The 16,561-nt window shown below is 30.6% G+C and overlaps 1 protein-coding gene across 2 annotated transcripts in view; it reads left to right on the top strand.

The window, feature by feature from the left end:
• LOC106458149 (S-adenosylmethionine synthase-like) overlaps positions 1–14,110 on the top strand; it is a 47,565-nt gene extending 33,455 nt beyond the window's left edge. For both annotated transcript variants that reach the window (XM_013917610.2, XM_022384297.1), the window contains exons 7-9: positions 3,151–3,333; positions 3,788–3,921; positions 10,340–14,110. In XM_013917610.2, the coding sequence (XP_013773064.2) occupies positions 3,151–3,333; positions 3,788–3,921; positions 10,340–10,445 (423 nt within the window). In that variant the 3' untranslated portion in view covers positions 10,446–14,110. The remainder of the gene's footprint in view (positions 1–3,150; positions 3,334–3,787; positions 3,922–10,339) is intronic.
• The last annotated feature ends 2,451 nt before the right edge of the window (positions 14,111–16,561 follow it).

Raw genomic sequence — 16,561 nt, 5'->3', positions numbered from 1 at the left:
ACTGCTAAATTAGGGATGGCTAGTGCAAATAACCCCTGTGTAACTTTGCACAAAATTCAAAAAACAAATAAACCCTTTGACATAGCGTAAGTCCCTTTTATATTCATTGGCATATTGAAGGTCTCACTCCCAGTATTCATTGCCTTGGACTGGTTTTTCCATTTTTTTGGATGATTAATTTTTGTTGACCCATTCTCTGTTGGTTTTCTCTTCTCTTGCCTGTCTTATTTTATTGGAGGCTTCTTGGTTGGGAGGGCTTTTCATGAGATTTAGGTATTTTCTCTCCTATCTTCTATCTGCCTCTCTCCTCTTTAATCATTTAGACCCAGTTCAACTCCTGAGTGAGTGTTCCTTCTCAGGGACCTCTCCATTGTCTCTCCCTACCTTGGGATCCCTTTTTTTTCTGGGGTCCTCTTTCCTTTGACCCTTACTGGTTGGTTCTGTTGATTCCTCCTGTTATGTTTATTTATGGATGTGGATGCTTGCAGGCTAATTCACATTTCTTTGCATTTGATTTGTCACTTTTCTCATTCTTTTGCATCTTTATCAGCTGTAAGATGAAAGCCTACACACATTTGTCTCTTCTTATCTACACCATCTGGCTGTTTTGTCTCCTGATGAATTTTGACTTCTGCCAGTTGCCATTCTTCAGTCATCCCCAACCATCTTTGAGAAGAAGATGTACAATTTCTTTTTCAGAGGCCCTTTTTAATTTCACAGGTTACTACCAGGTGGTTGGTGTTTTCTCTCAGAGTATACTTACCCAAAATCTGCTTTGAGCTGGGATAATGGAAAGCTCTAAAATCATTTGCTATGGTTCTACTGGTGCCTACTGTTGAGATGGAATGTTCAGCAAAACCACCTAAGGTATCCTCATGATATTTATTCAGTTGTTCAATCCAGATCGGATACCTATTCCATGGACTATTATGGAAAATGCCAACACCAGGGAAATGTTCTGCCAACTTCTTTGGCTTACACTTGCTGGCTTTTAAAAATAGGTTTTTGCAGTCATCCAATGTACTATCTCGAGTAAAAGACCTTTCTGGCTGGAGGTCAGTTGAGGATCCAGGCACTTCTTTGGGTTTCCCCAACATGAATCCTTCCCCTTTCTTCTTTGTGTGAAGCACAGGAGACCCTTGCCACTTATCGGTTCCTAGCCACTGGGGTGGTGGGCCATGAAGAATCCTCCCAAGTTGAACATAGCACAATACAGTGAGAAGTGGGGCAGTGGTGACACTTTCAGTGTAGTGCAGATCATCCTTCAAAACTATACTGCATAACAAAAGTGCCCTCTTCCTGCAGCTGGATCTGTCTCATAGAGTCTGTTCAATGGAGTCAAGGTAAGCACACACCGTACAAAAACATAATACATATTCTAATGTGCCCTCCACCTGCAGCCAGAGAGCCTGTTCAGTTGAGTAGAGGTGAGCCAAATTTTCAGAAAAGATAATCCACCAGCACAGTTCACATTAAAATGCATGAAATTAGGTGGGAGTTGCCTTTAGTGGTATGATGATGTTATTATGCACCAGCACTATTCACATTAAAACACGTGAAATTAGATGGGAGTTGTCTTTAGTGGTATGATGATGTTATTATGCACCAGCACTATTCACATTAAAACATGTGAAATTAGGTGGGAGTTGTCTTTGGTGGTATGATGATGTTATTATGCACCAGCACATTTCACATTAAAAGGTGTGAAATTACGTGGGAGTTTCCTTTAGTGGTATGATGATGATGTTATGCACCAGCGCAGTTCACATTAAAACTCGTGAAATTAAGTGGGAGTTTCCTTAAGACTAGTGGCATGCAAGTCTTATAGGTAGATACGCATGACGAAAATAGCTTTTCTGTGTGTGTGTGGGTGGGGGGGGTGACCATCCATTGGAAATACATTTTCAGATTAGGAAAATGTTAACTTTAAAAGTAAAACAAAAAAAGGAATTATATTTATCACCTTAACTGTAAACTCAATTCACAAGATTGGCCTGGTGTATACATGCTAAAAGTGTTTTGTTTTTTAATTAGACTACTTGAGTAGGCTGTAGCTTATTTAGCAGAATAAAAAAAACATTTTAACATTTGAGTGTTTCTTTTGTATTTATATTTAACTTTGCATAGTATACCTCTGTCATGATTCAGTAACAAGATTTTTCCTTTGGAGTCTTACATGAATGTATGTGACTTGTTTATTTTTATAGCCCAAAGATTCTCATTGCACATTTTTAGGAAAATAATATTGGAGATTTATCTAGAATATCACATTCTTATATTTCTTCTGATAAAAACAAAAACCAGAAGAACAAATAACTAGTTGTTTTAATTATTTTCTTTATTATTTATAGCTTACAGGAACTCTAATATATTACTCTTTACGTTTTTTTTACAAATATTATTGGCACTATGAACACATTTGTTAAAACACTACATTAAGTGCTAGGAAATATTCAAGTTATTTGGTGAATAACCTGAAATATAAAAAATATGACTGAATACTTGTATTTCAATGTCAAAATATAATGGAAAATTAAAAGAAAAAATGATCCAGACATTGCACTGTTTCACCCATGGCAGTTAATTGATGCAACCTCCCCTCCCAAAGGCCATAAATGCAGTAAAGAGTAGTATGAAATACTGCGTGTTAGCTAACTTGTTCAATAAATTAACAAATATCCATAATTGTGTTGATCATACTAAGATTATGGACTATTATATAATCTAAAGAATACTAAAATTTGCTGACTGAGTTTGGTTCAAATCTTTGTAACAGATTTAACACCATTTACGTCAGTTGCTCAAAAAGAATTAACTCCAAAGTTAATATTACTAGTGTTGTTTCAGTTTAACTGTACATGTATATATAAACTAGTGCTTTCTTTTCAAATTTCAAAATATAGATTTATTCACAAGTTACAAAACATGTTATTGTTTGTCCTTTCAAGCAAGATAAACTGCAACATGTTACATCTTAATATGTGTATTGCAACATTTAGGAAATATTACGAATGCGCACAATGTATTGCAATACTATTATCCACATACTTCTCATTATGATTATTAGAATAAGAATGTTACAAATCTTAAAGGTTATCAACAATATGTCCAGAGTATTTAGTCAAAAGGGATATTTATTCTCTCATAAAGGGTGATGCAGGCTTAACTGGAAGAAAGATTATTGTTGACACTTATGGTGGTTGGGGAGCTCATGGAGGTGGAGCTTTTTCTGGTAAAGATCCAACAAAAGTAGATCGATCTGCTGCTTATGCTGCTCGCTGGGTGGCAAAATCTTTAGTTAAAGCAAGGCTCTGCAGAAGGTGTCTTGTTCAGGTAATTGAGTATGTTTCTCATACATGTACAATATGAGCTGTTTGTAATGCTATAACTTCTGTTTAATTGAGGAGAGTAATGTTGAAGGTTATGCTTCCATTTACCTCAATAACATGTTAAAAAGTTGTACAATTTGTTTTATTGCAATATGGATTGCTTACAAAAGTGATATATATATATATATATTTATATGATGCTATTCAGTAGTATAATAAAAATCAGTGGTTTAAGGATTATGCAGTGCCACATCCTCCTTCTTGGTTTACTTTTCTTAACTCCTATTAATCATATTGGCATTCAGTTGAAATTGTTACAGCTGTAGTTGCAATTTTTAAAATTAACAGCCCTGATATGATCCAATCTAAAATAAATTATTTAGGGACACTGTAAATGTCTTAGGGCCTTTAAATCTGAAGTAAAAGATCTCAAGATTGTAATATTTCTTATTATTTAGATTTCGTATGCCATTGGTATTGCTGAACCCTTATCTATCACTCTGTTTTCTTATGGAACATCTAACAAAACTCAAAAAGAACTGTTGGAGATTGTGAAGAAAAACTTTGATCTTAGGCCAGGATGCATCATGAGGTAAATCTTTAGCTGTCAAATTGATAATTTGTTTTTTTACTTTCAATTTTGGCAGAGTCAACAAATTGCACCATATTAAGTAATTTTATATTTCTGCCTGTTGCAACACTTATTGTAAAGAGCTGACCAAAGAAATTGGGTGAAATCCTCATTTTTCTGTGTAAAATACCTAGGGGATCATAACATTAATTAGTGGGATTAAGTGCAATGTTAATGGCATGTTTTCATGTACAGTGGAAGGAGGATATGTAAAAACTTTGTTAGGATTTTTGGTAAGAGATTAACTTCCCCATTCTTTGCAGAAGCTTGTTGCAGTGGGAATTGTGGTGTCAAGTAATACTGTATAACTCTGATAATCAGATTGAGTATGCTTCATGATGGAAGTAGTAGTGACAAGGGTAACATGGATCTGAAATATTGTTCATATAAAGTGTGATTAACCCTCAATAAATGTATGAAATATTTGTATACTGTATTAAAGTAACAACAATTAGAATTAAATAATTCAAAATTTTGCAATCTAAAGTACAGTAATACAATTGTTATATTTCTGGGCTTTCCATAAATCATGATAAAATGAACAGTACTGTTGAGGTTTTCTTTAAAAAATTGTGTATTGTTTTCATAGAAATGAAGTTTCCCCCCAAACTGAGGTTATTCATATTTTATAATTGTGAGTACAGTATTTAAATAGGCCTCACTCAATCTGTATCCATGTAATTTCATAAGTAAGTTAAGACAGTTGTAGTACTTGAGTAATAGTATGCATCTGACCATCCATCTGGCTGTAGCATGTAATGAAATAGAGCCAGTAGTTATTCTGTCTGTCAGGTTTTCATGTTTTTAAACTCTTCAACTATTTCACTCTAACTTTGCATAAATTGCATTATATTCAAGCTGTCAACATGCATGCACTAAAATAGAAAACTGTATATAAATATGCAAATGACATCTAAGTTAAATTGAAATGGTGTTTGAAAACATTACATCTAAAAATGAAATTTACAAAGATTGGTTCTCATGTTATTCTACAATCAGAATTGAAGGATAAATTATTGTAGTTGCATGCATTCAGTACTGCTCAGCTTATTAAAAGCCATAAGATTCATGATAATGTAAAGTTCTTACAGACTAGTAGTTGATAACGAAATAACTGGCAGATCATGTTTGAACAAAGAAAACTGAAAGTGATGTAAGCTGATACACTGTAGAGTTGTTTCTGTATATTTAATATAGTAGCATTGTGAAAGTTAAATCTTAGACTAGGGTGTATTCCTAATAATTTACACATTTATTAATGAATTTGAAAGGTTTGTTTGATCTGTGTACTGCATGTTTTAAAAACAAATGTATCCCAAAAGTCTTAATTTGTTGCAAGAAGAACAAATCTTCCATATATTTTAAATAAAAGCTCAGAAACACAGCTTTTGGAGTGTATTATATTATTTTTTGAACTCTATAACTGTTTTGACCACTTATGTGGTCATCATCAGGTAAACATCTTGTATGAGCATCTTGTTCCAATTTCAAAAACATATAGGGTGACAACTATGTTTTGATTTAAATTAGAATTTAGTTCACGAATAATTAAAGATTCTTTTATTTTTCTTCTGTTAATGATGTCCTCATTACTTAATATTTTAAAGCTGCTAATATTGATTGGATGTTGATTTTTTTGTGCTGTGTTTGTAAGCATGTGATGGGAGTTTATGTTCTTTGATCCGAATATTTATGTTGCACCCTGTTTCGCTATACAAATGTTGTTGCATTGATAGTTATAGATGCTTCCATCGTTGAAATTTTCAAAATAAACCTTTCTTACTTAAAGACTTTTTGTTTTTTAGTACTTGGCTTTTGAATTAAAAATAATATTAATGTATATATTTTTTTTTGATACTTGTTTCTAAATATTTATGATGTTTTGGGTTACACAACTATGGTATGGTAGGGAGTTTGTGTCTGAGTTTATGCATTTTGTTTCATTTTTGGAGTTGATGATGTTTTCCTTTTTTTTTCTGTAATCAGGTGTCATCCTATATGTTTTCTAAATTAGAACAAAATGCTCTTGCAGATTTCTAATATTTCATACAATAGATGGCAGTTACCAGATGATGGTGATGACACAAGTTGTCAAAATGTTGTTATAAAGTTCATAAAATAAAATAATCCACTCAAAAAGATGTGTCTCTGGACAGTAAAAGTAAATAAATAAAAGATTCTGATTGCATATTCATTTTTAACATTAAGAAACAATCATGAAAGAAATGAATGAACTTGGTATCCTTAAATAGTGGAATTATCCTTCGTAAACAGCTGTTTAAAAATAGATGTTATAAGCTTTACAAAAGTTTTCACGGAAGAAACCCAAAACTTCTGATGGTAGAAAAGAAAAACCAGAATTTTTTGAGATAAAATGAGTAATTGTCAGTTTATATAACAAAGAGGAACTTGATATTGCTAAATGTAAGTCACCTGAACAGTGTCACAAACTTCAATCAAATGGACTGATGCTTCAGTTTTATAACAACAAAGTATCTGAGAGTGATTATATATACATATAATATGGCATGATGTGTATTGAAGAACTTCTTGCATCAATTAAATTTCATATTGATGAAACCAATATTTCAAATGTTAATCATGTGGATATCTGGTGCCTTACAGGAAGTAGAAGAGTTCTTTATTGATATTATCAATGACCTTCAGGCTGTGTACTGTTTTATTGATTCCTCATATTTTGCTTTTCCTAACTACACATCAAATGGTGCAGTTTGTTTACCACAGACATACTTGGTTTCCACCAGAAGAGTTTAATTTTTGTAATGGTTAAACTCGAGCAACCTATCTTATTTCAATACTTTATACATTTAATTGAAATCTTCTGTAGCCACTTGGAGGAAAGATCCATACAAGTTGGAATTCACAGCTATTCACACTGAGTATTAAGTTACTGTTTGACAAAAGTCCCCAAGCATGATGAGAGCCTTTGTCCTGTTCCACAATTATATGAAGTTTTTTGTTTTGTTCAAAGTCATCTTCTAACACTAAAGACTAATAGAATTAGTTAAGAAAAGCTACCATACTTTAAAGTTTCTGGAAAACATTATAAACCAATTGGTCTAAAATTGGCAATAAAAAATCACTCTAGATTGCACATTTTTTTTCCACCTTTCTCTCAATACTTCTATTACAAATTTCAGAAGTGTGTATCAGCAGTAACATATTTTGTATCACAAATATTAATCTTTGTACTGTTATTATACAGTTTCAAGTTTCAGTTCATTGAACCACATTAATTATCGATCTCAAGAATGGAATCATACTCCCCCTAAAAAAAAAACGTTAGTATCAAGAAAACTGATCTTTCAACCAGGAAACATAATCACACATTTCCTAATCTTTCAGTTACTGTTTTAAGCCCTTAAAGCATTTTTTATACAATATACAGCTTTCCCAGCTTATATCTGGTGTTCCAAATGTACTGTGTACTTATAAACAACCATGATAGAGATCAGGTAAGATAGTTAGAAGCAAAGATGTCATTGAATAGCAAAAACAAAGTTTGTAGTTATGAGATACATACAGGTACATATGAGATACATATAGGTACAAGTAATGAACATTATAAATGCTTAACATATCAAGAAAAGTTTTTACCCCTGATATATAATAATTTGTTATTCCATAGTTTAAAAAAATATATATAACCTTCCAAAATTTAAAGATTTGCTTAAGACATTTACCGGTGTTAGTGAATATAAATGTAATTGCAAATTTATTTGGTAAGTGTTTTTGTTCCATATGCATAAAAACTGTAACCAGTACTTGTAATTCTATATAGACAACACATAAGTATTACTATAACAAATTAAAAATGAGTTTTACATAGCAGTTTGTGTAATAACATTGTTATTATATTTGGTTCTTTTTTATTAATTGCCTCTATGAAAAATTTTCATAGTTATTTCTTTTTTTTTAAAGGAGTTAATTAGTCTTTGTTGAAAAAGTGTTTTTGATAAGTTACATAAAAATGAGTTGTTTATAAGTCATTACTTGTGCATTCATTAGAATCCTATCAAGGTACCTTTGTCTCTAACATAGTTTAGTGTTAAGATTTTTCTTTTAGCAATATTGTTATCTGTGACACATTTTAATGCATGTTTTTTAGTATGTTGCTTTAATTTGAAATAATTGCCAGTTACTTCTGATCAAAACCAGTTGTCTTGTATGAAAGGTATTTGTGGGGGTGAGTCCATGTTAAGTTTCAGTAAGAAAAGTAAAATGTATCTATTAATGCCTTAAAGAGCTTTTAACATGTTACCAGAAAATGCATTAATTTATTTAAGACTGATCAAACCTGAAACCAAATATTTTTAAATTCTCTTCTGGGATTACTCAAATGTGGTAAATAACCAAAGGGATTCTTTGATCCATGAGTTACCTCCATTGAGAGCTAATCCTACCCAAGATAATTTTTCACTTCTTCAGAGAATTTACAACTTTTCAGAGTAGTTAAATACTCTTAAAAAACACCTTAAACCTGTGCTTTCTATCAACAACTGGCAGTGAATTTATGAATTTTACAAGCCTAATTGCATAGTTAAATTCTGTCCTGAATAATCAAGTAAAAGCTGAGACTTGCATTTGAGGTGTAGTAGCACAATTGATTATGGTATGTGTTTAGTGAGTGGAGTCAGGAGCTTTATTACCTGATCTTGTTTTTACTACTCCTGAAAATTTCCACATTTGCAGGACAGTGAGTGTCACCTGTAAACATCCCAATGAGAACCACACCAAATTTAAAAAGTATTAAAACAACTGCTGAAAGTGATTTGAGCATTTGTAGCACTTATTTCTTTATCAGTGAAATGGTGTGGACAGATTTTTGGGTGTTTAAAATATAAATTTTATTTCTAGAAAAATTTTCATTTATTTTTCCATTGTATAATGCATAATTTACATCAGATGTAAAAACAAATGTAAATGAGGGAGATTAGCATAACATTTGGAAAGAGTTTGTGATATGTTTAATATTCATAATTTAAGACTTAGATCAGTTTACCATTATAGAATTAGTTTTTAACAACATCTTGACACTCTTGGTTGTTATCAGGTAGTTCAAGTCTTTGAAAGAACTTGTACTTAACATTACTGATATAATAGTTTTGATAAATCAATTATTTAGTACTTTTTAAATAGAGTATATCATTTAACTGAATAATTCTATATTATGTGTAGATATTCTACCCCCCCCCCCAAAAAAAAGGAAGAATAGACTTAAGATAAAACCATAAAAGGGATAGCTAAAGAAAAACATTAAGCCAGTGTGAAAAATAAACCACTTTAAATGTGCTTCTTTCCTTTTTGTAAATGTTATCTTTATTATAATGAACTTTCTCTGCATATTAATAAACTGTATTTTATATATATTAACATAATCCAACTATTTCTAACATTTTTTATTTGAAAATGCATTTTAATGTTCACTGCCTATTCTTGAAGCTTCTATGTCATTTAACTTTAATTGTTTAATTTTTGATTACATTTTGTAGTGACTGAATTATATCTCTCAAACTGTGTGTTCATACATGCTAGTGATATCTAATAAGTTAACCCTTTATCTTAGGTGATAAAGCACATGCCTGGTGAGCAAAAGGTCCTTGATCCAATCCTACTTATGGGAGATGCAAAAGTTGGATCACCATACAGACATGCACATATAATATATACACACACACACACAAATAAATAAACATGTTTTTTTAGTGATAATTTTGTTTTTTGCTTGTATTTATATTTCCAATTTGCATAATTTTTTCTAAAGTTTACAAGTAGAAACAATTTCAATGAAAAATCTTAATGCTATATTTTAGTCTTGTAAAATAGAACTTGTAGCATCTAATTTTGATCATTGGGTACTCCTTTCTATCATTTTAAATTATATTTGATTTATGTTAAACCTAAACCATTATACTAAACCTGAATTAAGATCATTCTTTAAAGTGTTGCAGATTATTAGCATGAACTAGTTTAAATAGATAGTCATCTTATTTAAAGGTTTGGAAATATATTTCTCTCTTAAAAACACAAGTTTTTTTTTTTTGTGTGTGCTTTAGTTCATGATGTGAATTATATATCACTTCTTTGTAATACAGGTAATGTTTTACAAGCTACCAATGCATGCAAATTCATTTTAAGAAGGCAACTTAAAGGAGATCAATATAGAATGAAACAAACCAGAATTCAGTTAGATTCTAACTTCTCTTCATGTCTTGAGATAGTTCTTAATGTGATTTATTAATGATTTAGTTTTTTTGTGTTTATTTTGAAATATGATGGATTTCATATATTTAACCATATGCTGTTGATAGATAGTAAATATTGTAAAATTACAAGCTGTTTTATTTCTTTTCTGTAGGGAGTTGAATCTCAAACGGCCAATTTACCAGAAAACCAGCACATATGGTCACTTTGGACGGTCAGAATTTCCATGGGAAGTTCCAAAAGAATTGAAGTTTTGTTGATTTATTGAATTTTCATTAATACATTTGATATAAATTAAGGAGTAAAAGTTCCCTGTGTATAAATCACGGTAAGCCTGATGTGTTACAGTTTTCCATTGTATGTTTCTTTTCTGCTTCCTTATATGTTGTTATAAATGAGAAGAAACTTTTTGTAAGTTGATCTGCATTATTACTGAAAATGTGTACTTAGGAAATGGATATTCTCCCGTGTGATTAATCTTTGTATTCACAGGAGAGTCACATTTGTCTTGTGTTCCTAAAGATTTGAATGGAAAAGAGCATTTTTATTAAATGGTTAGATTTTGACAACTGTATTCTATTTCTCTCAACTATTTATTACTGAATGGAAAAGAGCATTTTTATTAAATGGTTAGATATCGACAACTGTATTCTATTTCTCTCAACTATTTATTACTGAATGGAAAAGAGCATTTTTATTAAATGGTTAGATTTCGACAACTGTATTCTATTTCTCTCAACTATTTATTACAGGCATATTTTCTGAAATAATTTTAAGGTTTTCGGATAGTCACCCATTATGCATTTGCTTGGTGATGATTTAGAATTATAGACATAATTCATATACTTAAGTATAGTAAATGTATTTCCCTGCAATTTTTCAGAGATGAATGTTCATTATGATAAAGCCATATCCAAATACTTGGACAAAAAGTAAATAAAAGCTGCAATAAACATAGAATCTGCACATTTTCTTGTGGGTAAAATTTAAATGCACAACTTGGTAATATTTATTATTGGAAACGTTTTGAATTAGATTTTTTAGTTAATGATTGGAATGTTGATTATACGTTTGTGTGAAAGATACTGCACACTAATATAGCCAGCAATATGAATGACACCAGATTAGTAATCAGTACTAAATAAGTAAAGAAAATCATATGAAGAACAATGCTGTTTAGTTTTATTTTTGGTTGTTTGTCAGGAATTTTAAATGTTTAGGTTTTGGGATGCAAAACTTTGTGTATTTCAGCAAGCCAGGTAATGTATTTACATATGTATCAACAATGACTGCCACTTGCACTACATTAAAAAAAGCCTTGTAAATTTGTCATGGTTGTGTTGTAAAACTTTGTATACTCAAGATAAACTTGCATCTTTCAGAAATGCTTTACAATTTGAGTATTAATGTTTTGAAAATTCTAGTGATTTTTGTGAACTTAACAGTTATTTTAATTTTAATCTCTGTATGTAAGTTGGTTACTGTTTTTAGCACTTTTGAACACCAATTGTCATTGGGATTTAAAAAAAATAGTCACTTTTGTATTTATTTCTTTATTTATTTTGTAAATTATTTTAAAGTATAATGTTGCAGAAAGTTGGAAGCTGTTAAAGGTTTTGCTTCTTAATTGGCATGTATATTTCCGTAAATGTATTACTGTGTCTTTGTACATCTTTTATTTTCATTCCATTTCTGTGGATATGCTTCGTTGACAGAGACCCTATGGGACATGCACGTTTATTTGCAAAGGATGACTGGCTAATATAAGTTGAAATCTCATCTTGTAAAACAAAAATAAGTGTAGTCATATGGAAGAGATTAATTTTGTATCTCTAGTATGTGGTAAAATTTTTTTGTTTTGATAAATCTTAGTGGTGTACTTTTTACAGTGATGTTTAACATTGTACTACTTTAAATTAAAATTATTATTATGAGTATTGTTAGGTCTATGTAATAGATTTAGAAAACACATTTTCCAAACCTGCTTTGTCAATGGTGATAATTTATTCTTCATAAAATCTTGATACATGTACATCAAATGAGCCCAAACTTGATGGCAGGCAAACTAATGGTGTATCAAATTGTATATTGTGGAGATTTCACCTTTGGGTTATAAAGTTTAACAGTTAATGTGTACATATAAAACTATTGCTATTTTCTAATATTAACGATAATAGATTAGGATTACAGTTAAGTATTTTATAGTTACAAAGGTGTCATTAAGTTATAGGGAAGCAGGGAAATGAATGAAAATGGGGGGGGGGGACAGGATTCCTATACAGTAATGTTTTTCACCATTTACAAAACACAATGTGATATTTCCTTAAGCAAATTTTGTATTTTTTTTTCATTTCCATAAATGAAAAGGATTGCGTAATTTGCTACTAAACATAAGTATAATGAGCTGAGTTTCAAACTTGTATTTAAAAGCTTGTATGCTTAATTTGGCTTAGCCAATGAAGAAAGGATGTTTATGTTTTTTTTACAGTGGATCTAGCTATGTTGCTATATAGGAGTAAGGTTCTTGAAGTAGTATTTATTAAATACAGCATGTTTCTTGTTTGTGATACAAAGTAAACACTGACTAGATTCTTAACTATATTCATTCGGCATGTTTCATGTTTGTTTTTATTTGTTAACTTCATGCAATTGTTAAAAAAATCAAGAATTTGTAGACTTGACTGGGTTTAATTCTTTGACTTTCTATTCTTCATGTCAAAAATTGTACTTTTCACAAATTATTTCTTTACTTTTAAAAGGTGGTTATCTTTGTTTTTTTTAAAGCTTAAAGTTTTGATTTCAAGGGACATTTTTCTTTTCAATGTAATTTCTAAAACTAAGGTAGATTATATGGAACTTTGAGTTAATGCACTCTTTCTGAAGTGTAAATTTGTGATTTTGAAGCATTTTTTCTAACCCTTTTTTTAAGTGCCTACAAAACTTCTTCAGGTTACTGTAATTTAGAGGTGAAGTAAACTTGTGCATAGAAAAATTAGCATTAATACACATACTTTCTTAGAGGGTGGAATCTTGATAAAGAATATCTTTACTTTCTAAATTTTTATTTTTAAGAAGAAAAAATTATTATGAATGAAATCAGCCAGGTGAACTTGCACAAGCTGTTGGGAGAATTCCTAGACCTTGAATCTTTCTGTTTTTAATTCCTTACCATTTCATTTAAAGAAATAATTTTATTGTATTCTCCCTTGTAAGTAAATTAACTTTTGTTTACATGCTTCATTTTTATGTCTCATTCTCACTTTCCGTCGGCCAGAAAATAACTGCCATTCATTTTAACATAAACCTACAAACTTTTATGTTATCAGGGTGAATTGGTCAACGATGACATCATTGTTTTACCAAAGATCATATGATGAAATTTTTGAAATGCTATTTTTTTTCCCTTTTGCACTTGTGATAACAATACTTCTTTTTTTTGAAGTATTCATAGGGAGTTAAAAAAGGTATTACCATACAGAGCTATCATACATTTTCATAACATGTTTTAAAAAAGGTAAAAATAATTCTCTGTTTTTATTCCTGGTAGTGATTATACATCTCTTGGCTCTGATAAAATTTCACTGTAAAGGTTTAATTTTACTTTGGTCTTTATAGTTACATAATTTCTTTGTCACAGCAAGATTATTGTAACAATAAATATATTTAATATTTTGAAGAAATTGGATGAACCATCTAAGAAATATACCCAGATCTGTTATTTATAATATTACTGCTGTATTATTCTTAGATAATGGATTATTAACTTTAATATCCATTTATGGTAATAACCAGTATTGTTATACATGTTTAGATATTTACAACAGTACTTTTCTCATTGTTTTTCTGTTGCAATAGAGTGCCCTTTTTTCTAGTTTTGATGTGTTCTTGTGGTGTACAATCTTAATTAAAAAGAGAAATTTCCATATCTTATGGTCCCATTCTGTATTTACTAGTATTTTTGGTATTTAAGTGATTTATTTTGTATAAAAGTTTTGGGTTTACACACAGATCTAATGATTTGAAATACATTTTGCACTAAAATCATGGGTCAGATGGGTCTTGGACTGAATTTTTATACCAGGTCTATTATGATTGCTACTAAATACTAAGGTAAAAAAACAAAACAAATCTCATAAAGGGCATTTTTTTGGTCCAGATCTGAGTCTACAGTCCTTTGACAATCATGATTGTGGATTGAATAGAAAGTAACTAATGTTAAAAGTTTACTGCTGATGAAACTTTTTAAATTTCATATATTCAAATTTTTCAATAAAAATGAACACCTAAATTTCTTAAAAATAAGTGTATGATAACATCAACTGTGTCAACAAATTATGTACTTAAACCATCCCCTTTTAATTGATATCTTCTTATTGGCTGATCTTAAGGTAGCTTATGCCCTTTAAATGTCAAAAAAATACCACAGTTTATTTATTTTGTATATTTTGAATCCTTAACCCCTTTACTTTCAATGTCCAGTGCAAAAAAAGTCTTGGCTAAACTAAAAACTCTTAGAAGGTATGATAAATTAAAGGTTTTCCATTTAAATGCCTTTAAACATGTTTTTTTTCAAAATCTTAAAATTGACATTCTCATAGTGGTTTTTAACTCAAAGCTTCAGAGCTGTTGATGCTATAGACTTCACAGTTTGCATAAATATGCATTATTAGGGTATCTATAGTGTGTACTAAGATAAAGTTGATAAGAGGTTTTATTAAATGACCATTAATGAGTCACTGTAACATATGTCCTTCTTAGGGCATACTCATTAGTGCTGTAATTTGACTTTGATTGATTGTCAGTTTTCCTTAGTTTATACTAATTCTTCACATTCAGTCAAAGTCTGGACCTATTATCAGGAGCATTCAGTCATGTTTGTAGAAGTTATGAGGAACATAAGACATTACTTTTGTATTTCTTTATTTTTATAATATACAAATTAGCCACAGGGGTAATGTTACACATGTGCCAGAATATGTCTTTGTTCCTGTTTTAATGTACTCTCATACAAAAAGTATAATATGAAGATGTTTTATTTCTGATGAAAAGGCCAAAGTCTAGAAAACACTATGCTTCCTTAAGATGTAGATGAGAGCTTGCCTACATTTTTTACATAAAGAGTTAACTTTTGTGATTGAATACATTCTGATACTTCAATGTTTACTATTCAGCATATTGAGAATAATTATTTAATTTAACAAAATGTTCTGAATATATTTTGCAAATGTCACCCAAGTTATATATATACATACACACACACACACACACACACACACACACAAAGACAGGCAGGGAAGTAGTTGTGGTATGTATTTGTCCCGTGCATGTTAAAAGGTTTTGTTTAAAGCTGTAGTTGGGCTGAAATAAAATATATTACTGGAAAAATAACGTTATAAAGGTTAATATGCAACACTAATAACATTTTTTTTGGAAGACCATAGTTCACAAATGAATCAAAATTGCACCACCCTTGAACTTAGACTTCGAGATTAAACAATTTTCGAAATACTAAGTATATTTATTATATATGCTATTGTGCGGTTATATAATGTGAAGAATTGAATAGTGGCCAGTGACACTTTCTCTTCACTTCGCCTATCCAGTGTTTAGGTTTTTCTCATAGTGGCTACAAATTACGTTCATACCAACAGTATGAACTCTCGTTGGTCAACTTTTGTTCAGGGTTACTGATGAGAAGTGGAATTCTCTTAAACTAGTATGACCCAATAACACACGTTGATCAAAGTATAGATTAAACTGGACCCCCCTTGAACTTAGGCTTCGAGATGAAACAATTTTCGGAATACTAAGATTATTTATTATATCTGCTAGTGTGCGGCTATGTAATGTGAAGAACTGAATAGTGACCAATATCACTTTTTATTCACCTATCTAGTGTACAGGTTTTTCTCAGTTGACTACAAAGCATGTTCACACCAACAGTATGTATGATAGCTCTTTTTTGGCAGCATTTATAGATGTATTTTATAGGAATCTCTTACGAAAAATTTCTGAATAGCTTTTTTGTCATACCCCCGTGAGATAGCAGTAAGTCTACAAACTTGCAATGCTAAAATCCATGGTTCTATTCCCCGCAGTGAACACAGCAGATAACCTAATGTGGCTTTGCTATAAAAACAAGATTTTGTACCTATTTGTTTTAAGTTAAACGGTTGCACATGTACATCAGATAAAGTGATTCGACCCACACTTGTCAACAAATGGATGAAGGCTTTCTATCTCCCAATTATAAATAAAGAGTTAAGGAACAAAGTGTGCACTAAATAAACTTAGTTTAAATTTATAATGTAATTTGGTAGGTTTATCAAAAAAATACTGAAATTCCAAAAAATAATTTTATTTTGTCATTGTTATA

The sequence above is a fragment of the Limulus polyphemus genome, unplaced genomic scaffold, assembly GCF_000517525.1.
Source record: "Limulus polyphemus unplaced genomic scaffold, Limulus_polyphemus-2.1.2 Scaffold421, whole genome shotgun sequence".
NCBI lineage: Eukaryota > Metazoa > Arthropoda > Merostomata > Xiphosura > Limulidae > Limulus > Limulus polyphemus.
Note: the sequence above shows the minus strand (reverse complement) of the source record. Positions and strands in the feature narration are given on the sequence as shown.